The 22,950-nt window shown below is 36.6% G+C and overlaps 1 protein-coding gene across 1 annotated transcript in view; it reads right to left on the bottom strand.

Moving 5' to 3' along the window:
* TAOK1 (TAO kinase 1) overlaps positions 1–22,950 on the bottom strand; it is a 142,824-nt gene that overhangs the window by 83,883 nt on the left and 35,991 nt on the right. Inside the window, exons 2-3 of the mRNA XM_060133026.1 lie at positions 15,196–15,266; positions 3,400–3,621 (exon numbers count right to left, since the gene is read on the bottom strand). Coding sequence (XP_059989009.1) covers positions 3,400–3,531 — 132 coding nt within the window. The 5' untranslated portion in view covers positions 3,532–3,621; positions 15,196–15,266. The remainder of the gene's footprint in view (positions 1–3,399; positions 3,622–15,195; positions 15,267–22,950) is intronic.

Consider the following 22,950-nt stretch of genomic DNA (forward strand, 5'->3'; position numbering starts at 1 on the left):
AGCTATAAACACATTAAAAAACAAGAAAGATCTCAAATTAACCTAACTTTACAACTTAAAAGCCAGAAAAAGAAAAACTAAATGCAAAGCTAGCAGAAGGAAGGAAATAATAAAGATTAAAGCAGAGATAAGTGAAAGAATCAAAAAATAGACAAAATAATTGAAACCAAAAGTTGGTTCTTCAAAAAGATCAACAAAATTGATAAACCTTTACCTACACACACTAAGAAAAAAGAGAAGACCCAAATTACTAAAATTAGAAATGGATGTGGGAACATTACTACTGATTCTACAGAAATAAAAAGCATTATAAGAGAGTACTATGCCAACAAATTAGACAAAATGGGCAAATTCCTAAAAACAAAACCTACCAAGACTAAAGGATGAAAAAATAGAAAACCTGAATAATATTACTTATTATTATTACTTACTGTAACTAGTAAAGAGATTGAATAAGTCATCAAAAATTTCCCAAAGGGCTTCCCTGGTGGCGCACTGGTTGAGAATCTGCCTGCCAATGCAGGGGATGTGGGTTCATGCCCCAGTCTGGGAAGATCCCACATGCCGCGGAGCGGCTGGGCCCGTGAGCCACGGCCGCTGAGCCTGCGCGTCTGGAGCCTGTGCTCCGCAATGGGAGAGGCCACAACAGTGAGAGGCCCACGAACCCAAAAAAAAAAACCAAAATTTCCCAAAAAAGAAAAGCCCTGGACCCACTGGGTGCTTAAATGAGAAAACAACCTGATTAAAAAAATGAGCCAAAGACCTTAACAGAGGTCTATATACCAGGTATATATCTGTATATATCAAAGAATATATACAGGTGGCAAATAAGCATTTGTAAAGATAGTCCACATCATATATTATCAGGGAAATGGAAATAACAATGCGATAACACTACATACTAATTAGAACGGCCAAAATCTGGAACATTGATAGCACCAAAGGTTGGTTAGGATTCAGAACAACATGAACTCTCATTCACTGCTGGTAGGAATGCAAAATGGTACAGCCACTTCAGAACATAGTTTGGCAGTTTCTTACAAAATTAAACACACTCTTACTTATCCAGCAATAACACTTGGTATTTGCTTAAAGGAATTGCAAACTTACGTCTACACAAAAACCTGCACACAGAGCTTTTTTCAGGGCAGTGAAAATACTCTATATGATACTATAATGATACTTGTCATTATACATTTGTCCAAACCCAAAGAATGTACAACACTAAGAATGAACCCTGATATAAACTATGGTGAGTATGCTACGTCAATGTAGGTTCATCAGAACATAGTTCATTGAACAGTACAAAACATTGCTAAACAAAATTAAATAAGACCTAAATAAATGTTTAGAAAGACATGCTGTGTTCATGGATTGTAAGACTTAATATTGTTAACATGCCAATACTACCAAACATGATCTACAGATTTAAACAATCCCTATCAAAATTCCAACAGGCTTTTTCACAGAAATGGAAAAGCTACTCTTTAAATTCATACAGAATCGAGAGGGGTCCCAAATAGCCAAAACTGTCCTTAAAGAGAATAATAAAGTTATTCCTGATCTCAAACTCACTACAAAGCTACAGTAATCAAAACATGCTAGTATGCTAGTGTGGTACTAGCATAAAGACAAATGGAATAGAACAGAGAGTTCAGATATAAATGTATACAATATGGCCAAGTGATTTGACAAGGATGTCAAGACAATTCAGTGGGGAACACAGTCTCTTCAACAGATAGTACTGGGACAAATGGATTTCCATATGCAAAGAATGAAGTTGGACCTCCACCTCACAACATATACAAAAATTAACTCAAAATGGATCAATTACCTAAATAGAAGAGTTAAGACCATAAAACTCTTAGAAGAAAACACAGGGGTAAATCTTTATGACCTTGGATTTGGCTATGAATTCTTAGACATGACAGCAAAAGCATGAGCAACGAAAGAAAAAATAGATAAACTGCACTTCATTCAAAGTTTAAACTTTTGTATATCAAACGACATTATCAAGAAAGAGAAAAGATAAACTACAGATGCAAGAAAATATTTTCAAATCATGTATCCAATAATTTAATATTCAAAATACATAAAGAACCCTTACAACTCAACAACAAAGAGACAAAAAACCCAACTTTTAAAACAGGCAAAAGACTTGAACAGACATTTCTCCAAAGAAGATACACAAATGGCCAATAAGCACATGAAAAAATGCTCGACATATGTCATTAGGGAAATGCAAATCAAAACTACAAGATACTACTGCAGGCCTAGTAGGATGGCTAAAATCAAAATAACAGACAATAATAGGCATTTGCAAGGACATGGAGTAATTGGAACACTGGTACATTGTTGATGGGAATGGAAATGAAGCAGCCACTCTGGTGCAGTTTGGCAGTTCCTCAAAAAGTTAAACATAGAATTACTATGTAATTCAGTATTTTCACTTCTAGGTACATACCAAAATTTGAAAACAGGGACTCAAATAGATACTTGTACACCAATGTTCATTGTAGCATTTATTCACAATAGGCAAAAGGTAGACATAATCTAGTGCCCATCAACAGATGAATGGTTAAACAAACCATGGCATATACAAACAATGGAATATTATTTAGCTATAAAAAGGAATGAAGTACTGATACATGCTACAACATCAAAGACCCACCAAGTGATTATGCTACACATTATGCTAAGTGAAAGTAGCTATACATGCAAGTACAAATATTGTATGATTCCACTATATGAAATATCTAGACTAGGCAAATTCATAGAGACAAAAAGTAGATTAGAGGTTACCACCAGCTGGGTAGAGGGGGAAATGAGGAGTTATTGCTAATAGATACAGAGCTTCTGTTTGGGGTGATGAAAAAGTTTTGAAAATAGATAGTGGTAATGGTTGTAAACATTGTAACTATAATTAATGCCACAAATTGTACAGTTAAAATGGTTAAAATGGCAAATCTGGTGTTTTCTGGGGTTTTTTAAGTACAAAATACACACATACGCACACAAGAAAAAAAACTTTGGTACATATCCTTCTGCCAAATAATAATCCTAGATTTCCACAAAACTAAAACTGACTCTGTATGGAACTTTACAGAAGTCAGTGTTCTGCAATATTTAATTCTATAGCAATGCAAGTCATATGACTCCTAAAAACAGTGTGCTAAAAATTCTAAACACTAAGTCAAATAATATTCGTTTCCATTTTTTCAATAATCCAAGAAACTCAATAAATAAAGCTATTTTCATATTATACGCACACACACCTATGCATGTAACTATATAATGGACTATGGCCTCTGTCTGTCTTTTTATATTATTGTTTTTCATTTTGCCAGGACTGGATTTTAAGTAAATCCTGGTCACTGACATTAAGCCTTTAACACTTACAAAATACACTGCTCCAAAGCTTCCATGGCCAATTTCTCTGAGATCTGTGAAGAGCTTCTCTGGATCTTCTTTGAAGAAGAGCTCTGCAATTTCAGGGTCCTTCAGGCTGCCCGCACGGTTAGTTGATGGCATCCTGCTGGGCAATCAGCTGTCTGATTCTAATTTTATATTGCTATCCCAATCCTTGGTTCATCTGTATGAATGAAGCCACGCTGGCATAAACTATTGTAGAGAAATAAGAAAAGAAAAAAGTCAGGAAAACCAAAAGCTGCTAAGAATAATTAGTATAAGATCATTTTCTGATAATATATATAAAATTATCTCAGGCCTAGAATTTCACTGAGAAGGAAGTGTGATCTACTAGTGCAGTAGTTCCTAAATCTGGCTCATCATCACGATCACCTGTGGTGCTTAAAAAAATGAGTCCTACCATACATAGGGTATTACTGTACATATACTTTTAAAAATTAACTAAATCTTTGTATCTTGGAAGGCTTATCTAATCCTTATCTAATTCTGAGGTAGTGAGCCCATTGGCAGAAGAGATAATAGAACACACAGACCATTAAAAAAACATGCATGACAACTTAAGATGTACCAGTAATAGGTTTCTAACAACAGGATGATTTTCAAATATAAGAAAATACACAAAGGATTTAACTCAGTTAGCTGTCTTTCTTTTCCTTTCAGATACCATATGCCAGTGTTCAATCAACTCTAACACAAACATTCCAAAGAAAAATGCAGTAGGAGAAAGTAATGAATTTAATGCCGACAACTGCTTCCCCTGTAAACCTGATTCACATTAAAATATGGCCTTTATCAAATCTGCTGCATTAGATAAGTAGACATTACAGATAACCAATAAATTCCCCGGTGGTTCTGCTATCAGTTCCTCTATATCAGATACCCAATTTAAAAAATGGCTGTCATTACTGAGAAACTTCAGAACCTAGGTTCTGGAATGTTACTACCTGGATATGAATCCTAGCAACACTATTTATAAACTGCGAACTTGAGTAGCCTTATTTTCCTAATCTGTAAAGTGAAAATAATATCCTACCTAATACAGTGGTTGTAAAGGTTAAATCAGTTAATAAATACAAGCATAGACTAGTACTCAGGCATAGTAAGCACTACATTAAATGTCAGCTATTTTAACCTAAATAAATTCACCAATCAAAAAAAAAAAAGAAAACCCTCCAAAATGTATTTCATTTGCCTCCTAATTGATTTCATTAGACTCTAGTCAATTCTCCCCCACTTCACATAACTTTTAAGCAGGTAACTACTGGTCTCATTTTTAGTGAAGTCAACTGAACCAATTTTAATTTTTGGTAGAAAACTTCCTTGTAACTACACAAAACATATTTACATGTCTTTTGTACCTCCTTAAATTAACACTCCACTGCAATAAAAACATTTAAATTATTAATTTGTATTTCATTTCTAACACACTTTCTAGGCTGCTCCATATACATTTACCAATTTTCCTGCTCTGCAAGTTCCCTGCAAAGTGTTTCAATTATAGTTCTAAGAATATGTGATCACAGAAGATTGAAGTAAATTCCATACAAAGTATTATTATTCAATTAATCCACCTATTTTTTAAAAACCTGCAGTGTTACTTAAGACTTATTTAAGAACTCTGAATGATCAAGTTATAGTACCTTTATTACCAGAATTATTTTACATTAAAATTCTCTAACCAGTTCCATGATTTGCATATTCCTATCTGCCTAACAAATTCCCACTCAAAATCTTTCAAGATTTAGATTAAATGTAATGTGTAAAATTTTAACTAGACAGGTAGGCACAATGTGTCTCATTCATCTTTATATTACCTGTCTACATCCTACACCATACCTCCAACAGTTAATATTACATAAATATTTGTTGAACTAAAAGAACACACTTAATTCTTCTCTAACACCCCTTAAAATGATTTCGTTTCCACAAATATTTACCAAATAGTATACATGAGAATATGATATGCGAAATATTTAAGTTAATAGTAGAGAAACAGAGTAAATTCATAAGGACAGCACCCTCCAGAAAATCAGAGAAAAAAGAAATGAAGGAACTGGAAAATCTGCTGTACCACATACCGAAAGATAATACAAATCTATTGCTATCAGTAGAATGTTAAAATAAGACAAGTAAACCATTAATCTAAAAGAGTCCAGAAACAAACCCATGTATGTGTATCTCGGAATTCAGCATACAATTAAAGGAGAAGAAATAAATTTTGTTAAGAAAACTAAGAACCCATTCGGAAAAAATTATAAGAATTATATAATGATATCCCTATCACATACCTTACATAACCATTACTGCTAAATGGCTTAAACAAACCTCTCAAATCAATGAAGAAAAAAAAGTATTTGATAAAATAAGTGTTGCCGGGAGACCCCAATAGCTATTTGGAAAAATATAAAATAACACCTGTTCCTCAAACTGTAATATCAGAATTACATATGGGTCAGAAATGCAAAAATTAGAAAAACGAAACTATATAAGTACTAGTAGGAAATGTAAGTTCCTCTGTAATCAGGGAATGTAGAAACTTTCCTAACCATGATCCAAATCCAAAACAATAAGGAAAAAGACAGATATATTTAACAGGTTAAAAAAAAAAAACTTGGGAGAAGGGGCCATGGAAAAAGACACTCCAGACAAAAAGGACAAATGATAAACTTGGAAAAAAAATGTCTGAAACTTACGTTTACAAAGGGTTAGTATTCCTAATATGTAAAGAATTTCAAAAAAACAAGCAAAAAAAGACAATAACCTAACATTCTTACATTCTTAATTGGTAGTTTCTAAAAACAGCACCCCTCCCCCAAGAAAACACCACCACCAACAACAACAACCGGGAGGAGATATGTGAGGAAGGAAGGAAGGAAGGGAGGGAGGGAGGAAGGGAGGGAGGAAGGGAGGAAGGAAGGAAGGAAGGAAGGAAGGAAGGAAGGAAGGAAGGAAGGAAGAAAAGAAACAACCATGAAATCTATGAAAATACATTCAACATCACTCAAAGTATAAGAAATACAAATTAAAACTATCCTAAGATTTCATTTTGTACCTATCAGAATGGCAAAAATTCACCACACACTGATGGTGGGATGGAAGAGAAATCTGCACTCTCATATAGTAGCAGTGGTAATGCAAAAACAGTACAAAACCTGTGGAGAAAAATCTAGCAAAATCAAATATGCACTTACCATTTCACACAAAATTCCCACTTAAAGAATCCATATCAAAAATACTTATACAAAATATAAGAAATGATAAATGTACAAAGTGAGGAACTAGGGGAATCCCCTGGCAGTCCAGTGCTTAGGACTCCTCACTTCCAACTGCAGGGGGCCCAGGTTTAATCCCTGGTCAGGGAACTAAGATCCCATAAGCCATGCAGATGTCCAAAAAAATAAAAAGATCAAAAAAAACCAAAGTGAAGAACTGGAACTCATTACCTTGTTGATGGGAATTTGAAATGATACAACTGTTCTGGAAAACTGTTTAACAGATTCTTATCAAGTTAAATAAACATTTATTATGAGATGGAACAGTTCCTTAACTAGTTATCACTTACTCAAAAGTAATGAAAACAAAGGCATACAAAAGGACTTGTACACAGCAGCTTTATTCATAATAGCCCCAAACTGCATATAATACAAACGTCTATCAACAAATATATGTATAATAAAATTGTGATACATTCACACCATGAAATTCTTTTCACAGCAATAAAAAGGAATAAAACTACTGATCCATGCAGCAACCTAGATGAATTTCAAAAGCATTATGCTCCAGCAAAAAAAACCAGAAACCAAACAGTAAAAACTGTATGATTCCCCTGAAAAATTCTCAAATAGGCAAAACTAGTATTGTGACAGAGTCACTGTTGTTTGGGGTCAGTTGGGGGAAGAAAAGGGGAACTGACCATGAAAGGGCTCACAAGGACTTTCTGGGGTAATAGAATCTTCTATTACCTTGACTGCAGCAGTGAATTACTCTTGTCAAAACTCCAACTATATTAAAATAGATGGCTTTATGTATATTATACCTCAATTAAAGTAATAACTTTAAAAAAATTAAATAAATGTCTTAAAATCTAAGATAAATATATGTACGGATTTCGCTGGTGGTCCAGTGGTTAACACTCCATGCTCGCAACGCCGGGGGCCCGGGTTCGATCCTTGGTCAGGAACTTAAAATCCCACATACCACAAGTAGAGAAGCCCACGTGCCGCAACGAAGACCCAGCACAGCCAAATATTAAAAATTAATTTTAAATATATATATGTGTGTATATATAAGTATATAAATATGTGTATATATACATATTTATATATATAAGATATATATATAGCAAATTTATAAACAAGGTATGGAAAGATATGTATTAAAATGTTATTATTTTCTCTGATAAAGTAGGGCTGTGAAGAACATTACTTGTTAACCTAGACATCTATATTACCTGAATTTTTATAGCAACCACTTTCAACGTTTTAAAAAAATTTTAAATTTGAGAAAAATAAAATAGAATACTTTTTAAACTAGAAGAATACATACTCCAAATAGAGAGAACATCCAAAAGGCTATTAGTACTTTAACTTACAAAAGACTAATGCATTAAAAAAATCTGTATATCAAAAAATTGAGTTGAAAGCAAAAACTGAAACATCCAGAGCACCCAAAATTAAGCGTTATTATTATTCCTTAAAGATAGAGATGTCATCCAAATCACTAATCAAATACCTAATCCACCAAAATATAAATGGCCAAAGGATATATATATCAACATGCCATAAACAGGCAATACAAATGATTGGGGAGAGAAGTCAAAACTTGAAGAATAATGGGTATGGCCACGAGTTTTCTGATTCCATTTTCCTCCTTTATCTCCCGTCTCTGACAGAAGAGTGTGGCCTCAGTTACAAAACTATGTTCAGGGTGCTGACAAGAAAACACTTAAAGAAATTCTCCCCCTGTCCAAAGGAGCAGGAAAAGGGAACCCTGTGATCTGGAGATTGTGGGGGGAAATGCCTTCTTTTGGTCTTTTCTTTTCTCTCCTCAGCCATAGAATTGCACTGCCCCAGCAACAGAAAAACCCAATGAGAAAACCAATCTCTCTGGCCAGAAAAACTGGGAAAACAGACTCTCTGTCATCCAAAAAGTACTAGGGGAATTCCCATTATTTTTTTTCCTCCTCTCTCTTCTTTCCCCACTTCACTTAAGGGCAGCCCCAGTTATGGCGAACTGTACAATGCAGAGGTGTAAAAGCTCTGAGAGAAACCTGTCTTTCTGGAACTGGGAAAAAGGCCACTGGAAACTGAAGAGTATGGGGGAAATCATGGAGAGGAGAGAGCTGGAAAAGAGATCCCCTAATTCTGTGTACAAACCAATACAAATAATGATTTACGTTTGTGTAAAACAGTCTCAAAGAGGTGCAGCAGAGGCTACGCTAAAGAGAACTAATCTATGATATAAACCACCGCCCAAGTCCCAGACTATCACTGAGAGGCACAATGCAGGGCAAATCCAAAGAGCACAACAAAGCTTTGTAAACAGAACTGATATTAGAGCCACCACCCACAGAAAGTGAGACAACTTGCCATCTAAACTGGTAAGTGTCTGCTAAAACAAACAAACAAATCAACACTCTCCAGAGGACAGTAACAGGATCAGAAATGACAATACTCAAAATGTCCAAGATAAAATCCGAAATTACTCTACATGCAAAAACAAATAAACACACAAAACAGACACACACACACACAATTGGAAAATGTGACAAATTATCAAGGGAAAAGAGGACCAACAGATGCTTATTTTGAGATGATGCATGTTGGAATTATCACATAAAGACTTTTTTTTCTTTTTGGCTGCATCGGGTCTTCGTTGCTGTGCTCGGGCTTTCTCTAGTTGCAGCGAGTGGGAGTTACTATTTGTTGCGGTACACGGGCTTCTCGTTGTGGTGGCTTCTCTTGTTGTGGAGCCCAGGCTATGGGTACATGGGCTTCAGTAGTTGTAGCACGTGGGCTCAGTAGTTGTGGTGCATGGCCTTTAGGGCACACGGGCTTCAGTAGTTGTGGTGTGTGGGCTCAGTAGTTGTGGCTCGTGTGCTCTAGAGCGCAGGCTCAGTAGTTGTGGCACATTGGCTTAGTTGCTCTGCAGCATGTGGGATCTTCCCGGACACAGGCTCAAACCCAAATCCCCTGCATTGGCAGGCGGATTCTTAACCACTGCACCACCAGGGAAATCCCCACATAAAGACGTTAAAGTGGCTATTATAATCATAATAAATGAGATGATGGTTAACACTCTTGAAACAACTGAAAAGACAAATTCTCAGCAGAGAAAGAGAAACTATAAAAAAAGAACCTCATGGGAAATTCAGAACTGAAAAATACAGTATCAGAAATTAAAAAAAAAAAATCATTGCATGGGGTCAACCACAGAACATAGATGATAGAGGAAAGCGTCAGTAAACTTGGAGAGAGAGCAAATGAAATTATCTAAATTGAGGAAAAGAAAAATGATTGAATGAAATGAATGGAGCCTTAGTAACTCATAGGACTATATCAAATTGTCTTAAGTTTCACATTACTGGCATTCATATAAGGAGAGGAAAAATAAATTGGTAGAGAAAAAAAACTTTCTTGGTAATGGCAGAAAACTTCCCAGATTTGACAAAAGATATAAATTTAGAGATTCAAGAAGCTCAGTAAACCCCAAACAGGAAAAATTCAAAGAAAATCAGGCCTAGACACATCATAATCAAAATGCTAAAAAACAAAAATAAACAAAAATTTGAATGACCACAGATTTTCATAAAAAACAATGAAGTCCACAGAAAGTAGAATAATAGCTTTTAAAGGTGATAAAAGGAAAGAACTGCCAACCCAGAACAGAATCCTTTATCTATCTTCTTTACGAATGAAAGCCAAAAAAGAGAGAGAGAGAGATTCTTACCTAAGGGAAAACAAAGAGAATCTGTTCCCAGCAGATCTGCTCTAAAAGAAATGCAAAATATTAAACAAAAGAAATCTAGAGTGGCTACATTAATATCAGACAAAACAGACTTGAGAACTAGGAAAATCACAAGGGATAAGGAGGGACATTACATAATGAGAGGATTCCACTATCAAATCCTAAATTTGTATTCACCTGACTGACAAAAGAGCTTCAAATAAAATGAAGCAAAATTGATACAAATGAAAAGAGAAATAAGACAAGTCTATAATTATACTGAGAGACACCAACACTCCTCTCAGAAATTTAAAGAAAAAGCAGTCTGAAAACACACAGAACAACACTGTAGAACACCACTATCAATCAACCTGACCTAATGACATTTCCAGAATACTACACCTGACAGAATATACATTCTTTTCAAGTGCATATATGATAGTCCCACAGAGAGATCATATTCTGAGCCATAAAACATATCTTAAGCGTGAAAATTTTCAATTCATATAAAATAAGTAATCTGACCATAGTGTAATTAAGCTTAAAATCAGTAACAGAAAGATAACTTAAAAAAAAATTTATTTTGAAATGACTCATGTTGGAATTATCACATAAAGACTTGGTTTTTCCCCAAGTAACCCCATGGTTCAATAAAGAAGTTTCAAGGAAAATTAGAAAAGAATGAGTTGAGTGAAAATAAAAATACAACATAAAACTTGTAGGATACAGCTAATGCAGTGTTTACATAGAAACACTGATTCTGTATTGGAAAAACAAGACAGATCTCAAACCAATAATCTAAGCCTCCACCTTAAGGATCTAGAAAGAGAAAAGCAAATAAAACCAAAAATAAATGTAAGGAAGTAAACACTAAAGAAGAGAGTAGAAATCAATGAAATTAGAAAACAAAAAGCCAATAGAGAAAAATCAATAAAACCAAAAGCTGTTTTTTGGTGTGTGGGTCGGGGGGACAGGACAGCGGGATCAATAACACTGAAACCTCTGCCCAACTAACCAACGAAAACAAGAACAGAATCAAATTACCAAAAACAGAAATCAAAGGGGGGAATATTCCCATACACCTTATGACATTAAAAGGGATAAGGAAGTACAATGAACAGCTCTAAGCTGATAAATTTGATAATATAGATGAAGTAAAGTACTTGACAGATATAAACTACCAAAACTCAATCAAGAAGAAATAATCAAGAATAGGTAAGAATAGACATATGTATATAAAGAAATTAAATTCAAATATTTTCACATAGAAAACTCCAGTCCATTGAAACTGGACAGTTTCATTGTCAAATTCTATCAAACATTAAAAGAATAATACCAATTCTACATAACCTCTTCAAATTATGAGAGAACATTCCCAATTAATCTTATGAGGCCACAACTACCCTATCAAAACCAGACAAGAACATTAGAAAAAAAAGGGAAAATTTCTAACTAATATCCTTAATGAAGATAATAGCTAAAATCCTCAACAAAATATTAGCAAATCACAGCAACATGGATGCAACTCGAGATTATCATACTAAGCAAAGTAAGTCAGAAAGAGAAAGACAAATACCATATAGTATCATTTATATGTGGAATCTAAAAGATGACACAGGGACTTCCCTGGTGGTCCAGTGGTTAAGACTCTGCCCTCCCAATACAGGGGGTCCGGGTTTGATCCCTGGTCAGGGAAACAGACCCTGGATGCCGCAACAAAGATTCTGCGTGCAGCCAAATAAATAAATTTAAAAAATAATAATAACTAAAAAATAAAAGATGACACGAACCTATGAAAAAGAAACAGAATCAGGGACATAAAGAATAGACTGGTGGTTGCCAAGGGGGAGGGGGATGGGAGAGGGTTGCATTGGGAGTTTGGGATTAGCATATGCAAACTGATACATATAGAATGGATAAACAACAAGGTCCTACTGTATAGCACAGGGAACTATATTCAATATCCTGTGATAAACCATAATGGAAAAGAATATGAAAAAGAATGTATATATATGTATAACTGAGTCACTTTGCTGTACAGCAGTAATTAACACAACATTGTAATTCAACTATACTTCAATAAAAAATGTTTTTAAATTAGCAAATCAAATCCAGAAATATATAAAAATGATACTACATCACAACTAAGTAGCATTTATCCCAGAAATGCAAGGCTGATTCAGCAGTCAAAAATTAACATAATTCTCCCATTCTAAACAGACTAAAGAAGAAAAAACACAGGATCATATCAACAGAGGCAGAAAAAGGATTTCACAAATTCAACATCCATTCATGGCAAATACTCTCAAAAAACTAGGAATAGAAGGGAACGGCATTAACCTGGTTAATGCTATCTACAAAAAACTACAACTAACACAATACTTAATGATTCAAGACGGAAAGCTTTCCCCTAAAGATATAGGGAAAGCAAGGTAAGAATCTCCACTATAATCACTCCTATCCAACATCACACTAGAAGTTTTATAAGTAAAGAAAAAGAAAGAAAAGGAATAAATAACAGAAAGGAAGAAAAAAAACACCTCTAGTTGCAGACATTACTGTGTACACAAAAAACCCCCAAGGAACATACAAAACAGCAAGGGAAGAAAATGGAATATTCAGATATAAGTCTAAAATATTTGAGTAGGGGCTTCCCTGGTGGCGCAGTGGTGGAGAGTCCGCCTGCCGATGCAGGGGACATGGGTTCGTGCACTGGTCCGGGAGGATCCCACATGCCGCGTGGCTGGGCCCATGAGCCATGGCCACTGAGCCTGCGCATCCGGAGCCTGTGCTCTGTAACGGGAGAGGCCACAGCAGCGAGAGGCCCAAGTACCACACAAAAAAAATAAATAATAAAAAAAATAAAATATTTGAGTAGAATTTATATAGTAAGAACGATAAAACCCTGATGAAATAAATCAAAGTTGACTAAACAGATGTACCATGTTCATGAACTGAATGATTCAATATTGTTATAAGGTCAATCCTTCCCAACTGATTTAAAAATTTGACAATTCATAGATTCAAAGCAATCTCAATCAAAATCCAACAGAATGTTTTTGTACATATCAAAAAACTGATTGTAAAATGTTCATAAAAAGGCAAAGAATCCAAATTAGTCAAGACAATTTTTTTTAATGTATTTATTTATTTATTTTTGGCTGGGTTGGGTCTTCGTTGCTGCATGTGGGCTTCTCTCTAGTTGTGGCGAGTGGGGGCTACTCTTCATTGCGGTGCACAGGCTTCTCGTTGTGGTGGCTTCTCTTGTTGCCGAGCATTGCTCTAGGTGTGCAGACTTCAGTAGTTGCGGCGTGTGGGCTCAGTAGTTATGGCTCTCGGGCTCTAGCACGCAGGCTCAATAGTTGTGGTGCACGGGCTTAGTTGCTCCGTGGCATGTGGGATCTTCCCAGACCAGGGATCAAACCCGCGTCCCCTGCACTGGCAGGCAGATGCTTAACCACTGCGCCACCAGGAAAGTCCCTGGTCAATTGATTTTTGACAAAGGTACAACACAGAAAAAAGATAATCTTTTTTGAAAAATGGTGTCATAGCAACTGGACATCCATATGTATAAAAATGAACTCTGACTCATACCTCATACCTTACAGAAAAATTAAGTCCAAACATGGTTCATTTATCTCAGTGTTAAAAAGTTAATGCTACAAAACGTTGAGAAGAAATCACAGGAGAAAATCTTTGTAACCTTAGGTTAGTTAAAGAGTTCTTAGATTTGACACCAAAAGCATAATCCATAAAAGTCAAAACTGATCATTTGGACTTAATCAAAATCAAAAACTTTTACTCTTGCAAAGGACACTTTTAAAAGAAAAGAATGAAGTCAAGCCAAAGACTGGGAAACATTATTTCAAGTCACATATCTCAAAATAGATAAAATATATAAATATATAAAGAACTCTCAAAACTCAATAATGGAGTACAGAGATGCATACTTGAATGACAAAACTATAAAGAAACTCCCAGATGTTATCACTATAAAAGTCATGATAGGGCTTCCCTGGTGGCGCAGTGGTTGAGAGTACGCCTGCTGACGCAGGGGACACGGGTTCGTGCCCCGGTCCGGGAAAATCCCACATGCATTAGAGTGGCTAGGCCCGTGAGCCAGGGCCGCTGAGCCTGCGTGTCTGGAGCCTGTGCTCCGCAACGGGAGAGGCCACAACAGTGAGAGGCCCGCGTACAGAAAAAAAAAAAAAAAAAAAAAAAAAGTCATGATAGGACTTCCCTGGTGGCGCAGTGGTTGAGAATCCGCCTGCCGATGCAGGGGACACAGGTTCGTGCCCCGGTCCAGGAAGATCCCACATGCCACGGAGCGGCTAGGCCCGTGAGCCGTGCGCGTCCGCTGAGCCTGCACGTCCGGAGCATGTGCTCCGCAATGGGAGAGGCCACAACACTGAGAGGCCCGCGTACCGCAAAAAAAAAAAAAAAAAAAAAAAGTCATGATAGTGGTTACTTTAGGGGAAAGGGGGAGTTGTGATTGGGAAGAGACACATGGAGGAAATTCTGGACTGGCTGGCAAAGTTCTATTTCTTGCCTTAGATACGGGATTTCATTTACAATAGTTCATTAAACAAATTCATTTATTTTGTGAATTTTCTATATCTATGTTTGATTTTACTCCCCCAAAACTTAGCTACTGATAGCCTACTGTTGAACAGAAGCCTTACTGATAACATAAAGTCAATTAACACACACTTTGTATGTTATATACATTATACACTATATTCTTACAATGAAGTAAGCTAGAGAAAAGGAAATGTTATTAAGAAAATCATGAGGAAGAGAAAATACATTGACAGTACATACATGTATTTACTGAAAAATATCTGCGTAGAAGTGGACCCGTGCAGTTCAAGTCCACGTTGTTTGAGACTCAACTGTAGTTTTTGCAAAGAGGGCAATACAACAAAATCATATGGATTATTTTTAGTTAATTATGGCTAGTATTTTGAAAAACATTCACAAGTCTATAGCTTTCTTACATTCCAAATTTTCAACAATAATCATATGTTTGATTTCTACAACCAGGAAAAAAGATTTAAAAAAATCCAACAACATTTGTGCATATTCTTTGGATTGTTAGAAGACAGAAGAGATGAACATAAAATGTATAAAAAGTGAGAACGCCAATAAAGTTAGAAATCCCTGAAATATATCATTACACTGTTAAGCTAGAGTTAATAGTACCCACTGCATAACTGCTTCTTTTCTATACATCCTCAAATTTCCAAAAGTAAAGTACTTTATTATAAAAATCAGCACCATACTGGTTGCCCTGTACCCATGCAGAACATTGCTACAATAGAGTCATCAATGTAAAACTGACAAAGGTACTTGATTTGAATCTTGTCCATTTTTATAAGCTGTCATGAAAAACTAGGAAAAGAAAACAGCACAGAGGAACTTTCACAGCAACCCTAATCATAAACTCCATAATTTCTGCTGAAAATGAATATCAGGTACATGAATACCCTAAGTACAGGACTAATATAGCCTGATAAACTACAGATCAGGCTTAAAAGATATAAATATTTGTAAAAAGTTCTTAAAGGTACTATGAGACTGCATATACAATCTTCTTCTTCAAAAAAAAACAAAAAATAGGCTATTAGGTTACATTTTAAAGATACCTAATCTGTCCTTCGGGGAAAATATCATTATTGTAACTCACCATATCCTTCCTACTAAAAGAGACATTAACAATCCTATAAACAGCAAATGAGATCTAATTTGTTTCTGGTTCCACAAAAACAGATCAGAGAAGCATATCATTTATTAAGCTACTGAGGGCTGAATGTAAAAGATACATAATTTTTGTAGGTGATACCATTTTATTCAATCCTAAAACATAGATCGCTAAGAAAGCTGATGAAACTAGAATAAAAACCCAATATACTTTAAAATCTCAGACCCAAAAGGATTTTCAGAATTAAGTAACTGCTCCACATTTGCAAACCACAGTCAAATAATTGACAATAACATCAGTCAAGCCACAGAAAGAAGATGGGGGAAGGGTGCTGATAATCACAGCATATTCAGTATTACTTGAGGAATGCTCCTTGGAGGAACGGTGATGATGTCATAGTATTCCATCTTTTAAGAACCTTCAGATTTTCACAAAAAGGACATTGTTGGTCTTAAGCAACTGCTTCAATACCATAACGCCCTTTTCCCTACATGTTACTCAGAGGGTTCAGGCTTAGAAACCAGCCAACTTAGTCAAATGTTCAATTACTTTAGAGAAAGAAAAATTGTCTCTTTACACAGAATTGGCAGAGACAGATTACACTGTCTACTATGTCTTCCCTCAAAAGAAACACACATATACACAAATCACTTTACCAATAACTGAGAAATGTCATCAGTAAGATAAATTTGACATTACAGGAATTCACATCAACCTTAATTGACAGAGAACTGATTTGATGCCTGGTGCTTCAACCTACTTGTAAATATTATACATTATAATTAAAAAAGTTTAAGGTTGGAAGAAATTAAGAGAGTATTTGGTTTCAAAAGGTCACATGCCTTTTCTCAAAATCACAGGGCAAATTAGTGGTGGGAAATACAGAATCAATTACCTGAACCACTGTTTACTACTTCAAACTGAAATGAAGAGAAAGGTGAAAAGCAAAAATAATATTATTAAAGAAGTCACTGGGTTGTTGGGTAGGAGAGAATGCATAGGGCAGTATTATGAATATTGTTTACTTTTGAGCATTGATAAAGATATGAAGATTCAATTTTTTTAATAAAACAAGATATAGGTGTATAAGTAATATGTAACCATTTATATAAAAATAAAAAATATATCTGTATACACACAGGTAATCTATGGAGGGATTCATCAGAAATAGGGGTGTTTAGGAGACTTTTTTTTTCCTATGAATCCTTTCTACCTTTCAAGTTTTTATTCCCCAAATGCATGTATTATTCTTCTTTTAATTTTAAAGAGAGATACAGGTAATACTCTTTTCAAGAAAGGCCTTACAGGGACTTCCCCGGTGATCCAGTGGTAAAGAATCCGCCTTGCAATGCAGGGGACGCAGGTTCGATCCCTGGTCAGGGAACTAAGATTCCACATGCCACGGGGCAACTAAGCCTGAGCGCCACAGCTACTGAGCTTGCGCACCTCAACCAGAGCCTGCATGCCGCAAACTACAGAGCCCACGTGCTCTGGAGCCCACACGCCACAACTACAGAGCCCACACACCCTGGAGCCTGCGACAGAGAAGAGAAGAGAAAAAACAACTAGAGAAGAGAAAAAAACCCGCATGCCACAACTAGAGAGGAGCCGGCGCACCACAATGAAATAGCCCAAGTGCCTCAAAAAACAAACAAACAAACAAACCAAAAAAACCCCCACGTGCAGCAACTAAGACTCGATGCAGCCAAAAATAAATAAAACAAATTTTTAAAATGTATTAAAAAAAAGGTCCTTACTTACACAACCTTATTAGTTACTCCAATTAGACTAACCAAGTGAAACTTTTGCGCACCTTTCACATCTTAGATGTAACAAGCACTTAAAATCTTTATAATTAAGATTAGGGAGGGACTTCCCTGGTGGTCCAGTAGCTAAGACTCTGTGCTCCCAATGCAGGGGGCCCAGGTTTGATCCCTGATCAGGGAACTAGATCCCACATGCCTCAACTAAAGATTCCACATGTTGCAACTAAAGATCCCACTCACAACTAAGACCTGGCAGAGCCAAATATATATATATTTTTTAAATCACAATAAAAGAAAATTACACACCAATATCCCTTGTAAGTACAGATACAAAAATTTTCAACAAGATATACCATGAGCAAATGAGATTTATTCTAGGAATGTCAGGGTAGTATATGAAAATAAATCAGTGTACCATACCATATTAATAAGATGAAAGAAAAAACAATCATCTCAACAGAAGCAGAAAAAGCATTTGACAAAATCCAATACCCTTTCATGATAAAAACACTCAACAAACTAGGAAAAGAATGGAATTTCCTCAACCCACAGGTATCGTGATAGTTAATGGTGAAAGACTGAAAACTTGCCCCCTAAAATCAGGAACAAGACAAGGATGTGGCTCTCAATACTTCTATTCAACATTGTACAGGAAGTTCAAGTCAGGGCTTGACAAGAAAAAGAAATAAATGGCATGTAGACTGGAAAAGAAATAAAATTATCTCTTTTCACAAATGACATAATCTTATACATAGAAAAACCTAAAGAATCCACAAAAAACTATTAGAACAAATGAGTTCAGCAAAGTTTCAGGATATATCAATACACAAATATCAGTTGTACTTCTATATACTAGCAATGAATATTCCGAAAATGAAATTAACAATTCCATTTACAATGTCACTAAAATAAAACAAATATTAATAATAATATATTTTAAAAGTACTTAGGAATAAATTTAACCAAAGTGCAAGACTTAGAAAATGACAAAACATTGTTGAAAGAAATTAAAGACCTAAATAAATGGAACAACATCATGTGTTCATGGATTGGAACACATAAAATGGTAATACCACCTAAACTAATATATAGATTCAAAGTAATCCCTAACAGTTTCCAAGCTGTCATTTTGCAGAAATGAACAAGTTCTTTCTAATATTCATGTGTAACTGCAAGTGACACAGAATAGCCAAAACAATCTTTAAGGATTTAGAACAAAATTGGAAGACTCACCCTGCCCAATTTCAAAGCATACTACAAAGCTACAGTAATCAAGACAGTGTGGAACTGGCATAAAGATAGGCATATATACCAACAGAAAAGAACTGAGAGTCCATATTTACAGTCAAATGTATGGGACAATAAACCCATACATATATGGTCAAATGATTTTCAGCAAAGGTGTCAAGACCATTCAGTGGGAAAAGAAGTCTTTTCAACAAAAGTTGGTGAGATAACTGGATATCCACATGCAAAAAAGAATGAATTTGGACCTCCTCTTCACACCATATATAAAATTTAAATCCAAATGGACCAAAAGTGCAAAAGCTAAAATGATAAAACCCTTAGAAGGAAACATGGGTGACAACCTGCAAGACCCTGGATTAGGCAACAGTTTTTCAGATATGATTCCAAACGCACACGCAAAGAAAAAATAGATAAAATGGACTTCATCAAAATTTAAAAACTTTTGTGCATCAATGGACACCAATCAAGAAGGTAAAAAGACAACCCACAGAAGGGGGGAAAATATTTGCAAGCAATATATTTGATAAGGGTCTAGTATCCAGAACATATAAAGAAGTCTTGGGACTTCGCTGGTGGCGCAGTGGTTAAGATTCCACACTCCCAATGCAGGGGGCGCAGGTTCAATCCCTGGTTAGGGAACTAGATCCCACACGCATTCCGCACCTAAGAGTTTGCATGCCACAACTAAAGAGGCTGTGTGTCTCAACTAAGGAACCCACAGGCCACAACCAAGACCTGGTGCAACCAAATAAATATTTTTAAAAAGAACTGTTAACTGGGTTAATCCAATTAAATAACTCAATTAAAAATGGGCAAAGGATTTGAACAGACATTTCTCCAAAGAAGATACACAAATGGTCAATAAGCACATGAAAAAATTCTCAACATCATTATTAATTACAAATCAAAACTACAATGAAATACCATACCATACCCACTAGAATGGCTATAATCAAAGAGGCAGAAAATAACAGGTGTTGTGGAGGATGTTAAGAAATTGGAACCTTCACACATTGCTGGTAGGAATGCTAAATGGTACAGCCACTGTGGAAAAGTTTGGCAGTTCAAAAAGCCAAACACAGAATTACCACATGACCCCACAATTCCACTCAGCAAATCCATCTTGCATTTCCCACCCAGGATAATGGCATGGCTATTCCTTGTGTCTCCGAGGTCAGAAAACTAGATGTGACCTAAAAAGAAACGAAATTCAGTTGTTTGTAGTGAGGTGGATGGACCTAGACTCTGTCATACGGAGTGAAGTGGGTCAGAGGGAGAAGGACAGATACCGTATGCTGACATATATATGAAATCTAAAAAAAAAAAAAAAAAAAAAAAATGGTTATGAAGAACCTAGGGGCAGGACAGGAATAGAGGCGCAGATGTGGAGAGTGGACTTGAGGAAACAGGGAGGGGGAGGGGTGGGCTAGGACAAAGTGAGGGAGTGGCATGGACTTGTGTATACTGCCAGATGTAGAATGGATGGCTGCTGGGAGGCAGCCGCATGGCACAGGGAGATCGGCTTGGTGCTTTGTGACCACCTAGAGGGGTGGGATGGGGAGGGTGGGAGGGAGACGCAGGAAGGAGGAGATATGGGGATGTGTGTATGTGTACAGCTGATTCACTTTGTTGTAAGGCAGAAACTGGCGCACCATTGTAAAGCAATTACACTCCAATAAAGATGTTTAAAAAAAAACCCAAAAAAACTAGATGTGACCTTTTAATTTTTTTCCCTTCCTCTTTTTCTCCTCTAACATCAAGCTAATACATTGGTAAACCCAACAGACTTGCATCTCCTTTATTCACTGTGGGTAGCCTAGTTCAGGCCTTAATCATATCTCACCTAGACTAATGCAGTACCTCCTATCTGGACTGTTTGTAGTTTCATTCTCTCCAATTCATCTTTCTTACTGTTTCTCTAATTTTTTCATTAATATATATAAGTACAAACTAAGGCAGGAAATTCTTTTTTTTGGCCATGCTGGGCGGCATGTGAGATCTTAGCTGCTTGACCAGGGATCAAACCCATGTCCCCTTGCAGTGGAAGTGCAGATTCCTAACCACTGGACCACCAGGGTATTCCCAGGAAATTCTTCAGAAAAGTCACAAAATTACTGCTCACCTTTTTATTAAATTCAAATAATACCATAACACTTAAAGAATAAAGTTCAAACGGTATATAAGGCATTCAAGAACTCCACAATCTGGCCAAATCCTTCCTTTCCAGTCTTTTCTCTTAGTGTATCTATCCCTTAATCATAGCAATGTCCAGCAAAAGCCTCCATGACACCTGAAATACTGTCTACATTCTTAACCAACCTATCCTACTATTTCCAATACAGCTTCAGAACTTCAATTTGAAATTAGTGATTCCTTTCTCTTTACTATATAAATTTTCATTTTGTATCTCTATTTTAATACATATTTTTAATCTCGTTTTTTTTTTTAACATCTTTATTGGGGTATAATTGCTTTACAATGGTGTGTTCGTTTCTGCTTTATAACAAAGTGAACCAGTCATACATAAACATATGTTCCCATGTCTCCCCTCTTGCATCTCCCTCCCTCCCACCCTCCCTATCCCACCCCTCCAGGCTGTCACAAAGCACCGAGCCAATATCCCTGTGCCATGCGGCTGCTTCCCACTAGCTATCTACCTTACTACGTTTGTTAGTGTGTATATGTCCATGACTCTCTCTCGCCCTGTCACAGCTCACCCTTCCCCCTCCCCATAACCTCAAGTCCGTTCTCTAGGAGGTCTGCGTCTTTATTCCTGCTTTACCCCTAGGTTCTTCATGACATTTTTTTTCTTAAATTCCATATATATGTGTTAGCATACGGTATTTGTCTTTGTCTTTCTGACTTACTTCACTCTGTATGACAGACTCTAGGTCTATCCACCTCATTACAAATAGCTCATAATCTCGTTGTTTACATGCCTTATATTCCCAGGCGGTATCATAAGGTTCTAGAGCTCCTGCATACATAGAGCCTAACAGTTTTACACAGCCAATCAAAAAAAGAACAGTTTGTTGAATGACTATTTAAATACCCTATCATTTCATTTATTTCTAAGACTCTATGCAAGTTTAGGTACGGGTAGATATTTTTAAACTCATTCCAATTATAAAAGCAGATAATTCATTTTTTTAAAAATAAAAATAATTTTATTAAGCATATAACAGTTATTTCCACGTAGATTTCAAAATAACTTCAAATCTATCTGCTTCCTACATATTACCCATCTTGCTTCTGGTGTCTGCCCCCTACTGGGTGAGGCTGGTCTAGAGGCTTGTGCAGACTTCTTGGTGGGAGGGGCCAGTGTCTGCCTATTGGTGGATGGAGCTGGGTCTAGGCCCTCTGGTGGGCAGGGCCATGTCAAGGCCTGTGTCTAGAGGTGGCTGGGGGCTCAGGAAGTCTTCAGGCAGCCTGGGTGCTAAAGGGTGGGGTTGTGTTCCCACCCTGTTGGTTGTTTGGCCTGAGGCATCCCAGCACTGGACCCTACAAGCTGCTGGGTGGGGCCAGGTCTTGCTGCTAATGACCCAAGCAAGATGTCTGCCTCAAGCAAGAGTTCACAGAAGAACATTACCCGATACCTCTGCCACCAGCGTCCATGCCCCAGGGTGAGCCTCAGCCACCCGCTACCTCCCCAGAAGACCCTCCAAGACCAGCTGGTAGGTCTGGCTCCTAGGAAATCACTACTTTTGCCCTGGGTCCTGGTGTGCACGAGACCTTGTGTGCACCCTCCAAGAGTGGAGTCTGTTTCCTCCAGTCCTACTGAGCTCCTGTAATCAAGCCCTAATGGCCTTCAAAGCCAATGCTCTGGGGGCTCCTCCTCCCGATGCCGGACGCCTAGGCTTG

The sequence above is a fragment of the Lagenorhynchus albirostris genome, chromosome 20, assembly GCF_949774975.1.
Source record: "Lagenorhynchus albirostris chromosome 20, mLagAlb1.1, whole genome shotgun sequence".
Classification (NCBI taxonomy): Eukaryota; Metazoa; Chordata; class Mammalia; order Artiodactyla; family Delphinidae; genus Lagenorhynchus; species Lagenorhynchus albirostris.